Genomic DNA, 22,857 nt, shown 5'->3' with positions numbered 1-22,857 from the left:
AAATGATTATAAGACTCATGTTAACTTATGTACATGGGCATTAAGACAGGATACTTCAGATGTATAGTGAATCTTATTTACTGGTGAAGCCATCTTTACCAATCATGGCTATGTAAGCCGCCGAAAGATGCACCAATGGTCTGATGATAATCCCCTTTGGCCTCGTCAGGTGAAACATCAGCGTCCATGGAGTGTAAAAGTGTGTTGTGGGATAGTGAACCATCAGCTCACAGGTCCGTTTTTCATAGGCGGAACACTGAACGTGCACAAACATCGCAGCCTCCTAAGAAACCATCTTCCACGGGTGCTAGAACACGTTTTTTTGCAGACTAGGAGGAAATTGTGTTACCAACATGATCGCTGGCCAGCCCATAGTGCATGAAGTAGTACAGCATGTCTTCACGAATTTTTCTCAAATTCTTGGATTGGGCGTAAAGGACCTGTACCTTGGCCAGCCCATTCCATGGATTTAACGCTGTAGACTTTTTTTGGGGGGGAAAGCGAAAATAGGCTATCTACAAGGCCATGCCAAGTATACTGCTGCCTGCTCGAACATCTCCGCCGAAATGCTAGCATGCGTGAAGCAGTCATTCCACACCAGACTGGAAGAGTGGATTGCTGCTGATAGTAGTCGTTTCGGACACGTGATGGCCGGTTGTCTCGTCTCTGGTCACCTGTGTTGTTCTTTAGCATGTGCCACCATAGGTGCGGTATAATTGTTGGTGTGGGAACTTTTCAAAATACGATGTCTATTAAACGACTCGCACTAGAAACCTGCAACAAACATCTCTAACGTTCTAATTTACCCTACTTTTAGTGTGTCAGTGTCAATAGGCACAGACCGAGTGAGGTGGCGTAGTGATTAACACTCTAGATTCTCATTTGGGAGGACGACAGTTCAAATCTAAGTCCGACAATCCAGATTCAGGTTTTCCATAATTTCCCTAAATCACTCCAGGTAAATGCCGGGATGGTGCCTTTGAAAGGGCACGGTCAATTTCCCTCTTCATCCATGACACAATCAGGGCTGGTACTCTGTCTCTAATGATGACCTCGATGTCAACGGTGCGTTAAACCCAATCTTCTTTCCTTCCTTTCAATAGGCACTGTTGCATTACAGAAAATGTATGTTTGCTCAAAAACACACTTTTTAAGTATTATTAGAATCTGCTGATTGGCTAACAATACGAGACTACCAATAAAGCGTGGTCTATTGATCGTGACCGGGCCAAATATCACACGAAAAAAGGACAAAGAACGAAACTTGTCTAGCTTGAAGGGAGAAACCGGATGGCGCTATCGTTGGCCCGCTAGATGGCGCTGCCATAGGTCAAACGGATATCAGCTGCGTTTTTTTAAAAATAGAAACCCCCATTTTTATTACATATTCGTGTAGTACGGAAAGAAATATGAATGTTTTAGTTGGACCACTTCTTTCGCTTTGTGATAGATGGCGCTGTAATAGTCACAAACATATGGCTCACAATTTTAGACGAACAGTGGGTAACCGGTAGGTTTTTTAAATTAAAATACAGATCGTAGGTACATTTGAACATTTTATTTCGGTTGTTACAATGTAATACATGTACCTTTGTGAACTTATCATTTCTGAGAACGTATGCTGTTACAGCGTGATTACCTGTAAATACCACATTAATGCAATAAATGCTAAAAATGATGTCCGTCAACCTCAATGCATTTGGCAATACGTATAACGACATTCCTCTCAACAGCGGGTAGTTCGCCTTCCGTAATGTTCGCACATGAATTCACAATGCACAGACGCATGTTGTCAGCCGTTGTCGGTGGATCACGATTGCAAATATCCTTCAACTTTCCCCACAGAAAGAAGTCCGTGGACGTCAGTTCCGTGAACGTACGGGCCATGGTATGGTGCTTGGACGACCAATCCACCTGTCATGAAATATGTGCCGGACATCCATCATGTTGGAAGTACATCGTCATTCTGTCATGCAATGAAACATCTTGTAGAAACATCGGTAGAACATTACGTAGGAAATCAGGATACATTGCACCATTTAGATTGCAATCGATAAAATGGGGGCCAATTATCCTTCCTCCCATAATGCTGCACCGTACACTAACCCGCCAAGGTCGCTGATGTTCCACTTGTAGCAGCCATCGTGGATTTTCCGTTGCCCAATAGTGCATATTATGCCGGTTTACGTTACAGCTGTTGGTGAATGACGCTTCGTCGCTAAATAGAACGCGTGCAAAAAATCTGTCATCGTCCCGTAATTTGTCTTGTGCCCAGTGGCAGAACTGTACACGACGTTCAAAGTCGTCGTCATGCAATTCCTGGTGCATAGAAATATGGTACAGGTGCAATCGATGTTGATGTAGCATTCTCAACACCGACGTTTTTGAGATTCCCGATTCTCGCGCAGTTTGTCTGCTACTGATGCGCAGTTTAGCCGCAACAGCAGCTAAAACACCTACTGGGGCATCATCATTTGTTGCAGGTCGTGGTTGACCTTTCACATGCAGCTGAACACTTCTTGTTTCCTTAAATGACGTAACTATCCGGCGAACGGTCCGGACTCTGGACAATGTCGTCCAGGATACCGAGCACCATACATAGCACAAGCCCTTTGGGCATTTTGATCACAATAGCCATACATCAACACGATATCGACCTTTTCCGCAATTGGTAAACAGTCCATTTTAACACGGGTATTGAATCACGAAGCAAATACCGTTCGCACTGGCGGAATGTTACGTGATACCACGTACTTATACGTTTGTGACTATTGCAGCGCCATCTATCATGAAGCGAAAAAAGTCGTGCAACTAAAGCATTCATATTTCTTTACGTACTACAAGAATATGTAATAAAAAATGGGGGTTCCTATTTTTAAAAAACGCAGTTGATATGCGTTTGACCTATGGGAGCGCCCTCTAGCGGGCCTACCATAGCGCCATCTGGTTTCCCCCATCAAGCTAGACGAGTTTCGTTGTTTGTAGTTTTTTCGTTTGATGCTCATTTCGTGAGATATTTGGCCCGGTCACTATCAATGGACCACCCTGTATACTTTGTGAGAACCGCACATCAATAGCATTTTCCGTTTCCGCAATATTTGCGTTGCAAGTTTTAGGCGATTCGCCCTTTATACAAGCGGTCTACAAATTTTCTGAGCAAGATTTATCAATGGTGCCGTGGGACTGAATGTTCATGCCTGGCGGCGAGCAGGTTGGCGGCCGCCGGATCAGTGCCGATCTCCAGCGTGATGGAGGCGAAGCGCACGCGTTGGTGCTGGCCGCGGCTATGGGCGCCACCCCTGCATTCGGTCGGCGTCCGAAGAGGCGTCGCGCTCGTCCTACGGGGGCGGCAGCTCCCACGCCAGGTCCGGCAGGTCGCCGGCCACTGCCTGGCACACCGTGCGGCCGCCAACCACCGCGCTGTCCACGTCCAGGTCGCGATGCGCGGACCTGAGGCAAAGCAGCCGGGGCAAGGCGTGCGTGCACTGCTGGCCTGTGGCGCCTCTGGTGGCTGCCACTGTGGCATTACTCTGAAGGCACACAGGACAGTCGTAGTGGCATCGCTGAAGAACCGTACTATTGTTAAAATGAGTCAGCGACTCGGTAACTGGTCCTGCAAATACCTCGATACATGGCAGTGAAATTCCATTCACCTTCTGTGACTGGAACTGATCACTTTTGAACTTAATGATATACAGGGTGGTGTTGTTGTTGTGGTCTTCAGTCCTGAGACTGGTTTGATGCAGCTCTCCATGCTACTCTATCCTGTGCAAGCTTCTTCATCTCCAAGTACCTACTGCAGCCTACATCTTTCTGAATCTGCTTAGTGTATTCATCTCTTGGTGTGCCTCTACGAGATGTTAAGTCCCATAGTGCTCAGACCCATTTATTTGTCCCTCTACGATTTTCACCCTCCACGCTGCCCTCCAATACTAAATTGGTGATCCTTTGATGCCTCAGAACATGTCCTACCAACCGATCCCTTCTTCTAGTCAAGTTGTGCCACAAATTCCTCTCCAATTCTATTCGATACCTCCTCATTACTTATGTGATCTACCCATCTAACCTTCATCATTCTTCTGTAGCACCACATTTCGAAAGCTTCTATTCTCTTCTTGTCCAAACTATTTACCGTTCATGTTTCACTTCCATACGTGGCTATAATCGATGTTAACAAATTTCTCTTCTTCAGAAACGCGTTCCTTGCCATTGCCAGTCTACATTTTATATCCTGTCTACTTCGACCTTCATCAGTTATTTTGCTCCCCAAATATCAAAACTCCTTTATTACTTCAAGTGTCTCATTTCCTAATCTAATTCACTCAGCATCACCTGACTTAATTCGTCTACATTCCATTATCCTCGTTTTGCTTTTGTTGATGTTAATCTTATATCCTCCTTTCAAGACACTGTCCATTCCGTTCAACTGTTCTTCAAAGTCCTTTGCTGTCTCTGACAAAATTACAATGTCATCGGTGAACCTCAAAGTTTTTATTTCTTCTCTATGGACTTTAATACCTACTCCGAAATTTTCTTTTGTTTCCTTTACTGCTTGCTCAATATAAAGATTGAATAACATCGGGGATAGGCTACAACCCTGTGTCACTCCCTTCTCAACTGCTTCCCTTATATTAATAAAACAGACGACTGCAGGGCCTGATTCCTGACTAGAAATGGAGGAAAAATATCCTATGTATATGTGTCCGGAAATGCAACATCGCCACAGTAGATAGGGCTGACGAATGTCAGTTCCGCTGACCACGTGCCGTGTGTTCCCTGTGTATTGCAGGCTGTGCCGTTGATGCAGCGCAATATAAGCAGTAGAATTGTCCGGTATCCATGTCAGGAACAAACCGAGATGGTGTTTGTGTATGCCCAAGCAGATGGAAAAAGGCGAGAGGGCTCCACGGCTATAAAAAAAAAAAAATGCTCTCACAGTCTGCAACCACTTCACAGAACATTTCAAGCCCTTTTTGCGCGTTTGTGTTAGAATGGGACCGGCCGGAGTGGCCGAGCGGTTCTAGGCGCTACAGTCTGGAACCACGCGACCGCTACGGTCGCAGGTTCGAATCCTGCCTCGGGAATGGACGTGTGCGATGTCCTTAGGTTAGTTAGGTTTAAGTAGTACTAAATTCTAGGGGACTGATGACCTCAGAAGTTAAGTTCAAAATGGTTCAAATGGCTCTGAGCACTATGGGACTTAACAGCTGAGGTCATCAGTCCCCTGGAACTTAGAACTACTTAAACCTAGCTAACCTAAGGACATCACACACATCCATGCCCGAGACAGGATTAGAACCTGCGACCATAGCGGTCGCGCGGTTTCAGACTGAAGCGCCTAGAACCACTCGGCCACCCGGGCCGGCAGAAGTTAAGTCCCATAGAGCTCAGAGCAATTTGAACGATTTTGTTAGCATGGGTTCTTTCAGTCAGACGAATGTGCAGAGAGGCGGTGGACTGTGTGTACACCAGATTTGGAGGACTGGGTTCTAGAAGACCGGATTCTACAGGATATTTAGGCGAATCCTAGCACAAGCTTCAGGTAAGTGGACCGCCAACATGGTGTAAGCCAAAGTAAGAATTTGTGTATCCTGCATGACAACCGCTGCTAGCTCTATCACCTGCAATCCCGTGGAGGCCACTTAAAACATCTGTTATGACTTGGATGCTATGCAACTCTGTACTGTGTTCGGGGACGATTTGTTGTTGTTGCACGCACACCGTCCATTTCCGGACGCAAGTTCACAGGGCCTTTTCTCCTCTATTTCCAGTCAGGAATGCGTGGCTGCAGTTTGTCGATTGTATTGATGTTAACCCTCTATTTTGAGAAATAGACCACCAGATACATAAAACATTTCTTAGAAATTACATAAATTTTAGTTTTGAGTTGTCAAGTTATAAAACATTATTCTGTTCATATCCAGATATCCAGACATAAAGAATATACACTACTGGCAATTAAAATTGCTACACCAAGAAGAAATGCAGATGATAAACGGGTATTCATTATTATTATACTAGAACTGACATGTGATCACATTTTCACGCAATTTGGGTGCTTAGATCCTGAGAAATCAGTACCCAGAACAACCACCTCTGCCCGTAATAACGGCCTTGATACGCCTGGGCATTCACTCAAACAGAGCTTGGATAGCGAGTACAGGTACAGCTGCCCATGCAGCTTCAACACGATACCAAAGTTCATCAAGAGTAGTGACTGGCGTATTTTGACGAGCCAGTTGCTCGGCCACCATTGACCACAGTTTTCAATTAGTGATAGATCCGGAGAATGTGCTGGTCAGGGCAGCAGTCAAACATTTTCTGTATCCAGAAAGACCCGTACAGGACCTGCAACATGCGGTCGTGCATTATCCTGCTGAAGTGTAGGGTTTCGCAGGGACGAATGAAGTGTAGAGCCACGGGTCGTAACACATCTGAAATGTAACATCCACTGTTCAAAGTACCGACAGTGCGAACAAGAGGTGACCGAGACGTGTAACCAATGGCATCCCATACGATCACCCCGGGTGATACGCCAGTATGGCGATGACGAATACACGCTTCCAATGAGCGTTCACCGCGATGTCCCCAAACACGGATGCGACCATCATGACGCTGTAAACAGAACCTGGATTTAAGAACCTTCAACATTGCAGCGCGTCAGCAATCGTTGGTTAATATATTAAAAAACTAAAAACCCGCCTAGATTTCGACAAAGCACCTAGTGTTAACCTAGGTTTCGGCGTACATAACTACACCTTCTCCAGAACAACAACAAAAAAACCCACAAGTGCCTAGGAAGACCTTTGTCAATGATTAAAAGAAGCCGGCCGGAGTGGCCGAGCGGTTCTAGGCGCTTGTCTGGAACCGCGCGACCGCTGCGGTCGCAGGTTCGAATCCTGCCTAGGGCATGGATGTGTGTGATGTCCTTAGGTTAGTTAGGTGTAAGTAGTTCTAAGTTCTAGGGGACTGATGACCACAGCAGTTAAGTCCCATAGTGCTCAGAGCCATTTGAACCATTTTTTTTGATTAAAAGAATACCATAGCTATATATTTATAAACGAAAAAGAAAAGGAAAACACGAACAGTACATAAGTACAAAGTCAAAACCACTACTTAACTTAATGGTATTAAGTAGTTCAAAGTTCAAATGTGGGTGAAATCTTATGGGACTTAACTGCTAAGGTCATCAGTCCCTAAGCTTACACACTATTTAACCTAAATTATCCTAAGGACAAATGTTTTCCTTTTCTTTTTCGTTTATAAATGTATAGCTATGGTGTTCTTTTAATCATTAACAAAGGTCTTCTTAGGCACTTGCGGGTTTTCTTGTTGTTCTGAAGAAGGTATAGTTATCTACGCCGAAACCTAGGTTAACGCTAGGTGCTTTTTCGCAATCTAGGCGGGTTTTTAGTTTTTTAATATAAGAACCTGGATTCATCCGAAAAAATGACGTTTTGCCATTCGTGCACCCAGGTTCGTCGTTGAGTACACCATCGCAGGCGCTCCTGTCTGTGAAGCAGCGTCAAGAGTAACCGCAGCCATGGTCTCCGAACTGATAGTCCATGCTGCTGTAAACGTCGTCGAACTGTTCGTGCAGATGGTCGTTGTCTTGCAAACGTCCTCATCTGTTGACCAAGGGATCGAGACGTGGCTGCACGATCCGTTACAGCTATGCGGATAAGATGCCTGTCATCTCGACTGCTAGCGATACGAGGCCGTTGGGATCCAGCACGGCGTTCCGTATTACCCCCCTGAACCCACCGATTCCATTTCATGCTAACAGTCATTGGATCTCGACCAACGCGAGCAGCAATGTCGTCTTATAATAAACCGCAATCGCGATGGGCTACAATCTGACCTTTATCAAAGTCGGAAACGTGATGGTACGCATTTCTCCTCCTTACACGAGGCATCACAACAACGTTTCACCAGGCAACGCCGGTCAACTGCTGTTTGTGTATGAGGAATCGGTTGGGAACTTTCCTCATGTCAGCATGTTGTAGGTGTTGCCACCGGCGCCAACATTGTGTGAATGCTCTGAAAAGCTAATCATTTGCTTATCACAGCATCTTCTTCCTGTCGGTTAAATTTCTCGTCTGTAGCACGTCATCTTCGTGGTGTAGCAATTTTAATGGCCAGTAGTGTATTATTGGGTAACTGAAAATCCATGTTGGGCGCGGCAAGTTGCACAACAAAAACCGTGGTCGGTGAATGTATGGTGTGGGATTTAGGAGGACAGAATTATAGGCCCCTATTTCATCGAAGGAAATCTTTATGGTAGGAAGTACACCACATTCCTGCAAGCAACATTAGGTCTGTTATTGGACGAAATATCTTTAGGAACAAGGAACAGAATGTAGTATCAACACATTTTTCGCTGATGGTTAGAGATGAATTGCAGAGACAATTCCCAATTGGATTGGACGCGGAGGAGATGTGTTGTGGCCGGCTCGTTCGCCAGACTTGACACCTCTGGATTTTTGCTTGTGAGGATTCGTAAAAGACATTGTTTATCAAGACTTTCCAACTACACCTGAAGATGGTTCAAATGGTTCAAATGGCTCTGAGCTCTATGCGACTTAACTTCTGAGGTCATCATTCGCCTAGAACTTAGAACTAATTAAACCTAACTAACCTAAGGACATCACACACATAAATGCCCGAGGCAGGATTCGAACCTGCGACCGTAGCGGTCGCTCGGTTCAATACTGTAGCGCCTAGAACCGCACGGCCACTCCGGGCGGCACACCTGAAGACATACGAGAGAGAATTGTCAGAGCATGTGCTCCGATAGGCGCCTATGTGGTAAGGAATACCACTCAGTCCATGATAAGAAGATTGCAGGACTGCATGGATAACAATGGTCATCACTTCGAACACCTTCTGTAAATGAACCTTCATGCCACTTTTGTGACCTTCGTTGACTAACAAAGACACATAATTGGATTCGTCTTGATAGCCGCTATCAAAAAATAAGTACCAAACTATAGCATCCTATTTAAAAAAAATAAAGTTGACCTTCATATCTCTGAATCGATCCCATCTAGACACAAAAAACCAACGTCATATTATGACCCCCGTTGTCCCATGTAACTTTTGTCCACAAACTTTTCAGCTACTATCATTCTTTCGGAGTTATTCTTGTTGGCAATAGTTAGTGACTAATCTTGTATATATAGGGAGTCCCAAGAGGAATGGTCAGTCTTCCGGGATGTGACAAGAACGATCATTCAAAGCAACAAAAAAAAGTCTAATAAGCACGGGTTCTTAAATGCACACCTTAAGAGCTATGAGCACTTCATTGTCTTTGATACTGCGAAACAAATTTCTTCTACCGCAAGCTCTTTGATTTCCATATTTCAGAGGTGACAGAAAAAAAAGTCCAGTAAACATGGGCTCTAAAGCGCATACCTTAAGAGCTATGACCACTTGTCCATCTTCACTAGTATGAAACACATCTTTTCTACTGAAGAAGTGCTCATAGCTTTTAAGGTATGCATTTTAGAGAACATGTTTCCTGGACGATTTTTTCTTGCTTTGGTCCTTACTACCTCTTCCCAAAATATGGAAAGCAAAGAGCTTGCAGTAGAAGATATTTGTTTTACAGTATCGAAGACGAAGTGCTTAAACTCGTAAGGTATGCATCTGAGAGACCCTTTCTTCGCTTCGAATGAATGTTTGTGTCATTGTTCCTATGACACCCTACATTATAGAGGGTGGTCCATTGATAGTGACCAGGCCAAATATCTCACGAAATAAGCATCAACGAAAAAACTACAAACAACGAAACTCTTCTAGCTTGAAGGGGGAAACCAGATGGAGCTATGGTTGGCCCGCTAGATGGAGCTTCCATAGGTCAAACGGATATCAACCGCGTTTTTTTTAAATAGGAACCCCCATTTTTTATTACATATTCGTGTAGTACGTAAAGAAATAAAAATGTTTTAGTTGGACCACTTTTTTCGCTTTGTGATAGATGTCGCTGTAATAGTCACAAACGTATAACTACGTGGTATCACGTAACATTCCGCCAGTGCGGACGGTATTTGCTTCGTGACACATTACCCGTGTTAAAATGGACCGTTTACCAATTGCGGGAAAGGTCGATATAGTGTTGATGTATGACTACTGCGATCAAAATGCCCAACGGGCGTGTGCTATGTATGCTGCTCGGTATTCTGGACGACATCATCCAAATGTCCGGACCGTTCGCCGGATAGTTACGTTATTTAAGGAAACAGGAGGTGTTCAGCCACATGTGAATCGTCAACCACGACCTGCAACAAATGATGATGCCCAAGTAGCTGTTTTAGCTGCTGTCGCGGCTAAACCGCACATCAATAGCAGACAAATTGAGCGAGAATCGGAAATCTCAAAAACGTCGGTGTTGAGAATGCTACATCAACATCGATGGCACCAGCACCATATTTCTATGCACCATGAATTGCATGGCGACGACTTTGAACGTCGTGTACAGTTCTGCCACTGGGAACAAGACAAATTACGGGACGATGACAAATTTTTTGCACGCGTTCTATTTAGCGACGAAGCGTCATTCACCAACAGTGGTAACGTTAACCGGCATAATATGCACAATTGGGCAACGGAAAATCCACGATGGCTGCGACAAGTGGAAAATCAGAGACCTTGGCGGGTTAGTATACGGTGCGGCATTATGGGAGGAAGGATAATTGGCCCCCATTTTATCGATTGCAATCTAAATGGTGCATTTCCTACGTAATGTTCTACCGATGTTACTACAAGATGTTTCACTGCGTGACAGAATGGCGATGTACTTCCAACATGATGGAAGTCCGGCACATAGCTCGCGTGCGGTTGAAGCGGTATTGAAAAGCATATTTCATGACAGGTGGATTGGTCGTCGACGCACGTTCACCGGATCTGACGTCCCCGGATTTCTTTCTGTGGGGAAAGTTGAAGGATATTTGCTATCGCGATCCACCGACAACGCCTAGCAACATGCGTCAGCGCATTGTCAAACAAATGCATGTGCGAACTTTACGGAAGGCCAACTACTCGCTGTTGAGAGGAATGTCGTTATACGTATTGCCAAATGCATTGAGGTTGACGGACATCATTTTGAGCATTTATTGCATTTATGTGGTATTTACAGGTAATCACGCTGTAACAGCATGCGTTCTCAGAAATGATAAGTTCACAAAGGTAGATGTATCACATTGAAACAACCGATAAAATGTTCAAACATACCTATGTTCTGTATTTTAATTTAAAAAACATACCTGTTAGCAACTGTTCGTCTAAAATTGTGAGTCATATGTTTGTGACTATTACAGCGCCATCTATCACAAAGCGGAAAAAGTAGTCCAACTAAAACATTCATATTTCTTTACGTACTACACGAATATGTAATAAAAATGGGGGTTCCTATTTTAAGAAATGCAGTTGATATCCGTTTGACCTATGGCAGCGCCATCTAGCGGGCCAACCACAGCGCCTTCTGGTTTCCCCCTTCAAGCTAGACAAGTTTCTTTCTTTGTAGTTTTTTCGTTTGACGCTTATTTCGTGAGATATTTGGCCCAGTCACGATCAATGAACCACCCTGCATATATGTAATACAGGGTTGACACATTGGTAGCACTGTTTCCAGTCAGATCACAGAAGTTAACTGCTTTCGGTCGGATAGATGACCTTCGGGTCTGTTGAGCAGAGGTGCTACTTGATTGAGAAGCTGATAATCGCCAGGAGATAGCCAGAAGCTCCACAAGACATGGCCTGAACAATATGAACAAGTGAGTAACGACAAGTATCTCGCTCCAGAAAACGCTGTCCCTGTGTGCAAGCTGCCAGTCACCTGATAGAGTGGCACAGGCGACAGCCTACGGTACAGCCAACCTGCCACTGGCGTTTCGACTTCCAACAGTCCAATGACGTACCACAATGTAACATCAGTTGTCTGATAACCAAAGTAAGACTGTCCTCAGAATCTAGCAGCTTAATCGCCCTGAGGAGGATAACTGTATGACAGTCGAAACATCGAGCTTATGATTGTTTTAATGTTTCATAATGACACGACCTGAAACCCGAAAGGATTTTGTTAAAAGTGACTCTGCCGGCGGTTGTAGCCGAGCGGTTCTAGGCGCTTCAGTCTGGAACAGCGCTGCTGCTACGGTCGCAAGTTCGAATCCTTTCTCGGGCATCGATGTGTGTGATCTCCTTAGGTTTAAGTAGTTCTAAGTTTAGGGGACTGATGACCTCAGATGTTAAGTCCCATAGTGCTTAAAGACATTTCAACCATTTAAAAGTGACTCTGGCTGTAAATGCCCACGCTTGTGTAGAGAGACTGTTAACTGACCTAGGCCGAGTGCGTTCCGCAAGTTGGCAGGCGTGCTGCAGCAGGCGCGTGTTGAATGGCTGCTCGATCCAGACGTCTGGGTCGAAGCCTTCCTTCTCGGCGGCGGCGTCCATGATGTAGCGCAGCGGGTCGCGGTCGTCCAGCGTGCGCAGTAGCCGCATGTGCACTGTCTGAAAGGAGGTGGAACTACATACTTCCGCTGTATGTTGTTTTGAAGCCAGAGTGGGCGCCACTTTAAGTAGCCCAAAACAGTAGCAGACTACTATCTACGAGTGCTTCTTATTAATTATTTCTGTCGTGTGTGCGCAATAACTGTTTTAAATATTAAAAATTATAGAGATTACAGGAAGGCAATTTCGGACGTTTCTCTTTCTTGAATGCGTATGTGCTCTAGTGATACAACACAGTCAGAGTGACGTCGCAGAGAACTGTCACCGCGGTGAACTGAGGGGTATGAATGCGGGAACCTAATGCTAGTTAAGATGGCGGACGTCGTCTTCGAATTTGTGGCGTAATGCTACCTCTCCTCTTTTTCTTACCTCCATGGGAGACAGGCATTGTGTTGAGGTCTTAGACCAAGGTTGTACTGGCTGGTTTAACTTCATGACGTCACAAGGATGGCTGCTTAGGCGGGACTCTGAACAACTGCCTTTCGGAGTGGTAACCTACAGTTTATATGACTTTGTGCAAACATGACATCATTTTGACGTCATACGCTCTATCTAAGATGAAAAGAGCTGTCTACCAACTTTCGTGATCGTTCGGTTCAGAACATGTGAGGCGAACATGACGTTCAGAACCATAACAGTCACCTCAAGTAGAGAGAACTGGAGTTTATGCTTTTTCTTTACTGCAGGGAATGTTAAGTTTGAATTTATGTCGTTTAAAAATGTAACGTTCTGCAATCATGTGGCCTAGGCTGTGGATAACAAAGAAATTAAAGTGTTAGCAAGAATTAGACCCGAAATCTACTGAAAAAATTGACATACCTTCAATAACCCCAAAAGCGAGACTACTTACTGGGTTACAAGGAAAACAAAGCATTGAATTCAGTAACGTATATATTCAACAGTATTCATCAATGTATCCCAGCAAAATAAACTTATTTTGGAATACTTTGAATACTAGTTTCAGGAGTTGGTCTGAAATTAAAAACGATAGATAACCATACCAGCAGACGAATTAACTTGGCAACTCATTTATCTTATGCCCAATGGATAAATGCTGTTTCAAAACATTAAAAACCTCAAGAAAACGTATCGCTACTGGTAAAATTTTTGTAACAACATTACGAAAAACGTTGTACGTGTGGTTAATGATTTATTTCAATTGAATACATTTTTGTTTGGCAAAGAAGTGTCCTAAAATAACTAGCTCGTAAAGTTCCTTTTATACTTTATAGATGGCTGAGACTAAGTTGCTTTTTAATTCTTTTTCAAATGTTTATCACTCTGTTCTATGCTATTTATTCTGAGTGGTAGTTTATATTACCAGATTGTCAACATGTTTTGGGTATTTATTCGTATTTGCGTGTTTCATGCTTCATTTGTACATTACTGACAATGATAAGTCATACTTGAAAGCGAGAGAGACAAAGAGAGAGAGAGAGAGAGAGAGAGAGCATACCGTACGCAAGATGGAATATTACTAAAGAAACATACTTCTGTTAGCTTGATAACGAAGTTTCAGAACCTTTTGGAATCGCAAAGGAGAAAAAAAGAATTCAGATACAGTAGGACGCGGCGCACTTTCATAATTACCCTACAATTCTTAATTCGACGCTCATAGCCACAACACCACTATGAACTAGCGGAGTTCACCCTTTGTTTTATAAATTATACCTCACAAAGGCTTTAACAGCCGATACCTCATTATGTGACGTTTAAGTATAATGAAGCTTACGTTTCTATAAATCTTCAATGTGCAATTGCCTTAAACGGCATACTTTCATAACATTCAAGTTACAGTATCCAGTATGGTGTTCCCCAAGCAGCCAGCGTCGAATGTTGACGAAAATCGATGACAGCTCCTGCGGTCTTCCATAAGTGCGTTTGACGTCAAAATGAAGTTATGTTTGCACAAAGTCTTGTGTACTGTAGTTACCTCTTTCGGGGCAGACGGGCATCAGTTTGCTGATTGAGTGACGTTCACGATGTTATAAGAAAGGCAGCGTGGTCGTTAAGCACAAAATGATAGATTTTTCGGCAGGTCAAGGTATCATGATCCTGCAAGGCAGTAGCTATTCTAGCAGACGAAATAAAGCAGCAGCCATGATATCTGCAAGCGGTACTTACACTGAAATATTGGAGGCTATTGCTGCATTGTGTCCTTTTGTGCTGCCAAGTCATTCTAGCGATTTACATTTGTAGAAAGAAATAAGTTGCCCACTAATAAAATACTGTATGTGTACGTTTAACTGGTACTGCCTAATGAATGCAGTAGCTCTGCCGTGAACACTGAACTAATAATCTAAAGGTCTAGAGGTCAATCCCACATTGATACTACATTTTTTTTTCTTTTATCGCTTTATCTCCGCTAGCAGCGAAGTGTCCATTAATTTTACTAACTTACGACCAGCCATCAACTTCGTTGCATATTTGACTGGCTAGGTGGGTTACATCATTATGCAACTGATAATACTGACTATCCATACTTGACCTACATAACACAAGCGTTATTTCTCTCATTTCAAATTTAAAAAACAGATAACTACATGCTACATAAATTTATATAAAAGTGAACATTTGTAGAAAGTTTCTGTCTGAGTTCTCTATACTTCTTAAAAAGTTGTGGATTACACATATGTCCTACACATTTCGTTATTTTTATGTATGGAAAGTATATATTAGAAAAGAATGTATTAAACCATACATAAATTGACCCTAATCTGCATTTTCCAGACCGTGTCTTGCGAGTGTGTGTGCGTTTGTGTATGTTACTGTCACTGCTAAGGGACATCTACATCTGCATCTAGATGGATACTCTGAAAATCACTTTTAAGTGCCTGGCAGAGGGTTCATCGAACCACCTTCACACTTCTATATTATTCCAAACTCATATAGCGCGCGGAAAGAATGAACACGTATATCTTTCCGTATGAGCTCTGATTTCCCTTATTTTATCTCGGTGATCGTTCCTCCCTATGTAAGTCGGTGTCAACAAAATATTTTCGCATTCGGAAGAGAAAGTTGGAGGCTGGAATTTCGTGAGAAGATTCCAGCGCAACGAAAAACGTCTTTCTTTTAATGACGTCCATCTCAAATCCTGTATCATTTCCGTGACTCTCTCTCCCATATTTCGCGATAATACAAAACATGTTGCCTTTCTTTGAACTTTTTCGATGTACTGCGTCAGTCCCATCTGGTAAGGATACAATACCGCGCAGCAGTATTCCAAAAGAGGACGGACAAACGTAGTGTAGGCAGTTTCCTAAGTAGGTCTGTTACATTTTCTTAGTGTCCTGCCAATAAAACGCAGTCTTTGGTTAGCCTTGACCACAACATTTTCTTTGTGTTCCTTCCAATTTAAGTTGTTCGTAATTGTAATACATACACTCCTGGAAATGGAAAAAAGAACACATTGACACCGGTGTGTCAGACCCACCATACTTGCTCCGGACACTGCGAGAGGGCTGTACAAGCAATGATCACACGCACGGCACAGCGGACACACCAGGAACTGCGGTCTTGGCCGTCGAATGGCGCTAGCTGCGCAGCATTTGTGCACCGCCACCGTCAGTGTCAGCCAGTTTGCCGTGGCATACGGAGCTCCATCGCAGTCTTTAACACTGGTAGCATGCCGCGACAGCGTGGACGTGAACCGTATGTGCAGTTGACGGACTTTGAGCGAGGGCGTATAGTGGGCATGCGGGAGGCCGGGTGGACGTACCGCCGAATTGCTCAACACGTGGGGCGTGAGGTCTCCACAGTACATCGATGTTGTCGCCAGTGGTCGGCGGAAGGTGCACGTGCCCGTCGACCTGGGACCGGACCGCAGCGACGCACGGATGCACGCCAAGACCGTAGGATCCTACGCAGTGCCGTAGGGGACCGCACCGCCACTTCCCAGCAAATTAGGGACACTGTTGCTCCTGGGGTATCGGCGGGGACCATTCGCAACCGTCTCCATGAAGCTGGGCTACGGTCCCGCACACCATTAGGCTGTCTTCCGCTCACGCCCCAACATCGTGCAGCCCGCCTCCAGTGGTGTCGCGACAGGCGTGAATGGAGGGACGAATGGAGACGTGTCGTCTTCAGCGATGAGAGTCGCTTCTGCCTTGGTGCCAATGATGGTCGTATGCGTGTTTGGCGCCGTGCAGGTGAGCGCCACAATCAGGACTGCATACGACCGAGGCACACAGGGCCAACACCCCGCATCATGGTGTGGGGAGCGATCTCCTACACTTGCCGTACACCACTGGTGATCGCCGAGGGGACACTGAATAGTGCACGGTACATCCAAACCGTCATCGAACCCATCGTTCTACCATTCCTAGACCGGCAAGGGAACTTGCTGTCCCAACAGGACAATGCACGTCCGCATGCATCCCGTGCCACCCAACGTGCTCTAGAAGGTGTAAGTCAACTACCCTGGCCAGCAAGATCTCCGGATCTGTCCCCCATTGAGCATGTTTGGGACTGGATGAAGCGTCGTCTCACGCGGTCTGCACGTCCAGCACGAACGCTGGTCCAACTGAGGCGCCAGGTGGAAATGGCATGGCAAACCGTTCCACAGGACTACATCCAGCATCTCTACGATCGTCTCCATGGGAGAATAGCAGCCTGCATTGCTGCGAAAGGTGGATATACACTGTACTAGTGCCGACATTGTGCATGCTCTGTTGCCTGTGTCTATGTGCCTGTGGTTCTGTCAGTGTGATCATGTGATGTATCTGACCCCAGGAATGTGTCAATAAAGTTTCCCCTTCCTGGGACAATGAATTCACGGTGTTCTTATTTCAATTTCCAGGAGTATAGATATTTAGCTGAATTTACGGCTTTTAGATTAGACTGATCTATGGTGTAACCGAAGTTTAACGAGTTCCTTTTAGCACTCATGTGGATGACCTCAAACTTTTCCTTATTTAAGGTCTACTGCCGCTTTTCGCACCATTCCGATATTTCTTCTAAATCGTTTTGCAGTTTGTTTTGATCTTCTGATGACTTTGTTAGTCGATAAACGACAGCGTCATCTGCAACCAACCTAAGACGGCTGCTCAGATTGTCTCCCAAATCGTTTATATAGATAAGGAACAGCGAAGGGCCTATAACACTACCTTGGGGAACGCCAGAAATCACTTCTGATTATGTTCTTAACTTCGTCTAAGTTCGTTTCCTTTCAAGTTACTCAGGATATCTCAAGAAACTAAATTTCAACATATTATCACAACAAATAATCTTCTAGATTTCTGAATTAAACCTTTGCGCTTTTTTGTCCTTACAATATGCCTCCAGAAGTTGCATATGTTGAGATGTGATGTTTGTAAGATAACCGAAAATATTGTCCATTAAATGTCGGTCATTGAGTGTGAAGTGGTCGACAGGTACCCATTAGACGATCTCAGATATTTCCGATAAGGATAAAAGCTGAAGCAATGAATTAAAATTTGTGCCACAGCCAAGTCCCCAGCTTACTTGGCAGATGCCCTAACCACTACATGACCATAGCGCTGGGGCTCCCACAGCTGCACGGATTATTCTAATCCAGTGCCCTCCCTAATACAAACTTAAATTCACACCTTCAGCCCATTTTCCCCTTCTTAAATCGTCTGTACTGTCGAGGCTCCGTGACATTGGAACAGGACCCCAGCTTTCTCCCTCAGGCATAGGTGATCTATTGACCTGATGGAATTACATTTTCCTGGAGACATGTAAGTCTCAACTTTATCGTCAATAAGAAGAGAAGTTGACACAATGGGTTAAAATTTGTGCCACAGACTGGACTTGAATTCAGGTCTCTTGCTTACTCGGCAGACGCACTACTCCGTTCATCATAAGAATAAACCTGATGTCAACAAACACATGCGTTGATTGGTCAACAGACGTAGCCCTCAAACTCTGGTGTTGTTCCGCTCTTGGAAGTAGGTATAATTTGTGTATTAGATATTTTATTGCTACGTCACTGTAAATGAAACTTTAAGACATTTTGATGTATTAACAGCCATCAACGTTTTTCTGAATCATACTTTAGCTAAGTATTTCAAAAATCGTGTACAGTCAGATTCTCTGTAAGCGCTACTTGTGCTCTCATTGTCTCACTGATTATATGTACCGCAAAAATGGATAACACTGCTTCCCGCTTCGTAGTGAAACAAGGGCGCTGAACACCGTTAATGGCCAGAAACGAGTTGTTCTTAATGTTTTTCACAACATTGCACAGAAAAATGTGTTTTGGCGTTTGTTGAGAAAACTGTAATAAATGTAAGAGACGCAACGCAAATTGTTGGCTAGGCGTAATCGATAGCGTCGTTGATTTGAAAGGGCAGGTGGACGGTGATTCGAAACCCGTTGTGGGCAACAGTTCTTTTTGTTCCGTTTGAATATGTAAATCATTTGAATATGAAATTTATCAACATGTGGTAATTAATTCATACATAACCATCATTTTTTCCAGAAAAATGCAATTCTTCTGGTTTGTAATTACATGTCACAAGCAGAATCCTGGTTTTCATTGCAAATACACATTCTTAATCATTGATATATTATAAAAGATTGTTACAGATTTTGAAGTTAACAAAACGTTATGCAATTAAATTTCTTGGAGAAAAATGAAAAATCAAATACTCTTTGTTTGAATATTTCCACTGTTTTACAGGACAGATGTGGTCTCTCACGAGCCGGAATGATAAGCGTCGTAGAAAACGCAAAACGATTCTCACGGCGTCGAGCAGACTGTACAAATGCTGCATTTTTACAGTTTTCACCGAGCCACTGCTATCTGAATCCAATAGAACTGACCTGGAGCCAAGTTAAGGGATTTTTCGCGAGAAATAACAAGACATTTAAGCTGTCAAAGTTATTGGAACTAATGCACGAAGCTTTATGACACGTCACTGCCGAACGATGGCGAAATGCAGAGCAGTATGTCATGAGAGAGGACGAGGCAGACATGTCAAAGCTTCATCCCTTCAACTTCATTTTTATCTGGGATTCTGGTGGCTTGGTATTCTGCTGTTGATTGCCTCATTATCAGTGTATCGGTACTAAAATGTACCGCTTTCGTCGGAGTCCGATACGGAAAATGTTCAGAGATTACCAGACGACTGACTGTAATACCTTCAGTGGCTTCAATATTTAAGTACATGGTGAAGCCCAGAGCGCGCTTTTACGCCGCACATAGGTCATACAGAAAAATTACCCTTGTTAAAGTCAGAAATTTGCATAACTCTTGTTTTTAACTACAGTACCACGTTAGCTAAGATCGAGAGCATATTTTCCTTCAGATTACCTAAGAAGCGTATCGACTGAGTCTTATAATTATTTCCTTCTGTTTGAAAATTAAATGACACTCCAGGCTATATTGTTCTCAGCTCGTTTCTTCTCTTGTCTTTACTACAACTGTTCACGTCACTGCAGTTTGTTGGACAAGGTGGCTAGCCAGTGCTTTCCAAGTTAAATGCGCCGGTAAAGCTGTTGTCCAGTATTATCGCCGAGCCGATCTACGCGTAACGAACAGCATAAAACGTGTCCTCATCATCGTACTTAACTGTACTCGAGACAGAGTGGCTTCTGCTCCACCCGAAAAGTAATCCAATGAGGTCCCAGCAAACGCGGAAGAATCCATAGTGTAATGTTTACGCGAGGTTCATTCTTATGATGAACGGAGTATAACCACTACACCACTTTAGCATTATGGCTAGGACAGCGCTATCCTTGTCCACCCCCCCCCACCCCACATGAACCATGGACCTTGCCGTTGGTGGGGAGGCTTGCGTGCCTCAGCGATACAGACAGCCGTACCGTAGGTCAACCACAACAGAGGGGTATCTGTTGAGAGGCCAGACAAACGTGTGGTTCCTGAAGAGGGGCAGCAGCCTTTTCAGTAGTTGCAGGGGCAAGAGTCTTACTGATTAACTGATCTGGCCGTGTAACACTAACCAAAACGACCTTGCTGTGCTGGTACTGCGAATGGCTGAAAGCAATGGGAAACTACAGCCGTAATTTTTCCCGAGGGCATGCAGCTTTACTGTATGGTTAAATGATAATGGCGTCCTCTTGGGTAAAATATTCCGGAGGTAAAATAGTCCCCCATTCGGATCTCCGGGCGGGGACTACTCAAGAGGCCGTCGTTATAAGGAGAAAGAAAACTAGTGTTCTATGGATCGGAGCGTGGAATGTCAGATCCCTTAATCGGGCAGGTAGGTTAGAAAATTTAAAAAGGGAAATGGATAGGTTAAAGTTAGATATAGTGGGAATTAGTGAAGTTCGGTGGCAGGAGGAACAAGACTTCTGGTCAGGTGAATGCAGGGTTAACAATACAAAATCAAATAGAGGTAATGCAGGAGTAGGTTTAATAATGAATAAAAAAATAGGAGTACGGGTAAGCTACTACAAACAGCGTAGTGAACGCATTATTGTGGCCAAGATAGACACGAAGCCCACGCCTACTACAGTAGTACAAGTCTATATGCCAACTAGCTCTGCAGATGACGAAGAAATTGATAATAAGGATGATGAGATAAAAGAAATTATTCAGATAGTGAAGGGAGACGAAAATTTAATACTCATGGGTGACTGGAATTCGACAGTAGGAAAAGGGAGAGCAGGAAACGTAGTAGGTGAATATGGATTCAGGGTAAGAAATGTAAGAGGAAGCCACCTGGTAGAATTTTGCACAGAGCATAAATTAATCATAGCTGACACTTGGTTCAAGAATCATGAAAGAAGGTTGTATAGATGGAAGAAGCCTGGAGGTACTAGAAGGTATCAGATAGATTATATAATGGTGAGACAGAGATTTAGGAACCAGGTTTTAAATTGTAAGACATTTCCAGGGTCAGATGTGGGCTCTGATCACAGTCTATTGGTTATGAACTGTAGATTAAAACTGAAGAAACTGCAAAAAGGTGGGAGCTTAAGGAAATGGGACCTGGATAAATTGACTAAACCAGAGGTTGTACAGAGTTACAGGGAGAGCATGGGGGAACAATTGACAGGAAGGGGGGAAAGAAATACAGTAGAAGAGAATGGGTAGCTTTGAGGGATGAAGTAGTGAAGGCATCAGAGGATCAAGTAGGTAAAAAGACGAGGGCTAGTAGGAATCCTTGGGTAAAAGAAGAAATATTGAATTTAATTGAAAAAAGGAGAAAATATAAAAATGCAGTAAATGAAGCAGGCAAAAAGGGATACAAACGTCTCAAAAATGAGATCGTCAGGAAGTGCAAAATGGCTAAGCAGGGATGGCTAGAGGACAAATGAAAGGATGTAGAGGATTATCTCGGTGGGGGTAAGATGGATACTGCCTACAGGAAAATTAAGGAGACCTTTGGAGAAAAGAGAAACACTTGTATGATATCAAGAGCTCAGATGGAAACCGAGTTCTAGGCAAAGAATGGAAACCAGAAAGATGGAAGGGGTATATATAAGGTCCATAGAAGTGCGATGTATTTGAGGACAATATTATGGAAATGGAAGAGGATGCAGATGAAGATGAAATGGGAGATATGATACTGCGTGAACAGTTTGATAGACCACTGAAAGACCTGAGTCTAAACAGGGCCCCGGGAGTAAACAACACTCCATTAGAATTACTGACAGTCTTGGGAGAGCCAGTCCTGACAAAACTCTACCATCTGGTGAGCAAGATGTACGAGACAGGCAAAATACCCTCAGACTTCAAGAAAAATACAATAATTCCAATCCCAAAGAAAGCAGATATTGACAGACGCGAAAAATAGCGAACTATCAGTTTAATAAGTTACAGCCGCAAAATACTAACGCGAATTCTTTACAGGCGAATGGAAAAACTGGTAGAAGCCGACCTCGGGGAAGATCAGTTTGGATTCCGTAGAAATATTGGAACACGTGAGGCAATACTGACCCTACGACTTATCTTAGAAAATAGATAAAGGAAAGGCAAACCTACGTTTCTAGCATTTGTAGACTTACAGAAAACTTTTGACAATGTTGACTGGAATACTCTCTTTCAAAATTCTGAAGGTGGTAGGGGTAAAATACAGGGAGCGAAAGGCTATTTACAATTTGTACAGAAACCAGATGGCGGTTATAAGAGTCGAGGGACATCAAAGGGAAGCACTGTTTGGGAATGGAGTGAGACAGGATTGTAGCCTATCCCAGATGTTATTCAATTTGTGTACTGAGCAAGCACTACAGGAAACAAAAGAAAAATTTGGAGTAGGTATTAAAGTCCATGGAGAAGAAATAAAAACTTTGAGGTTCGCCGATGACATTGTAATTCTATCAGACACAGCAATGGACCTGGATGAGCAATTGAACGGAATGGACAGTGTCTTCAAAGGAGGATATAAGATGAACATCAACAAAAGCAAAACGAGGATAATG

The 22,857-nt window shown here is 43.8% G+C and overlaps 1 protein-coding gene across 3 annotated transcripts in view; it reads right to left on the bottom strand.

Annotated features, from left to right (window-relative positions):
- Positions 1-14,748, bottom strand: part of LOC126094997 (uncharacterized) — a 56,716-nt gene extending 41,968 nt beyond the window's left edge. For all 3 annotated transcript variants that reach the window (XM_049909650.1, XM_049909653.1, XM_049909652.1), the window contains exons 1-2: positions 14,632-14,748; positions 12,338-12,507 (exon numbers count right to left, since the gene is read on the bottom strand). In XM_049909650.1, the coding sequence (XP_049765607.1) occupies positions 12,338-12,507; positions 14,632-14,685 (224 nt within the window). In that variant the 5' untranslated portion in view covers positions 14,686-14,748. The remainder of the gene's footprint in view (positions 1-12,337; positions 12,508-14,631) is intronic.
- Between the last annotated feature and the right edge of the window lie 8,109 nt (positions 14,749-22,857).

Source organism: Schistocerca cancellata, chromosome 8 (genome assembly GCF_023864275.1).
Source record: "Schistocerca cancellata isolate TAMUIC-IGC-003103 chromosome 8, iqSchCanc2.1, whole genome shotgun sequence".
In the NCBI taxonomy this organism is placed as follows: domain Eukaryota; kingdom Metazoa; phylum Arthropoda; class Insecta; order Orthoptera; family Acrididae; genus Schistocerca; species Schistocerca cancellata.
The sequence above is the reverse complement of the archived record's forward strand: the minus strand, read 5'-3'. Positions and strand labels throughout refer to the sequence as shown.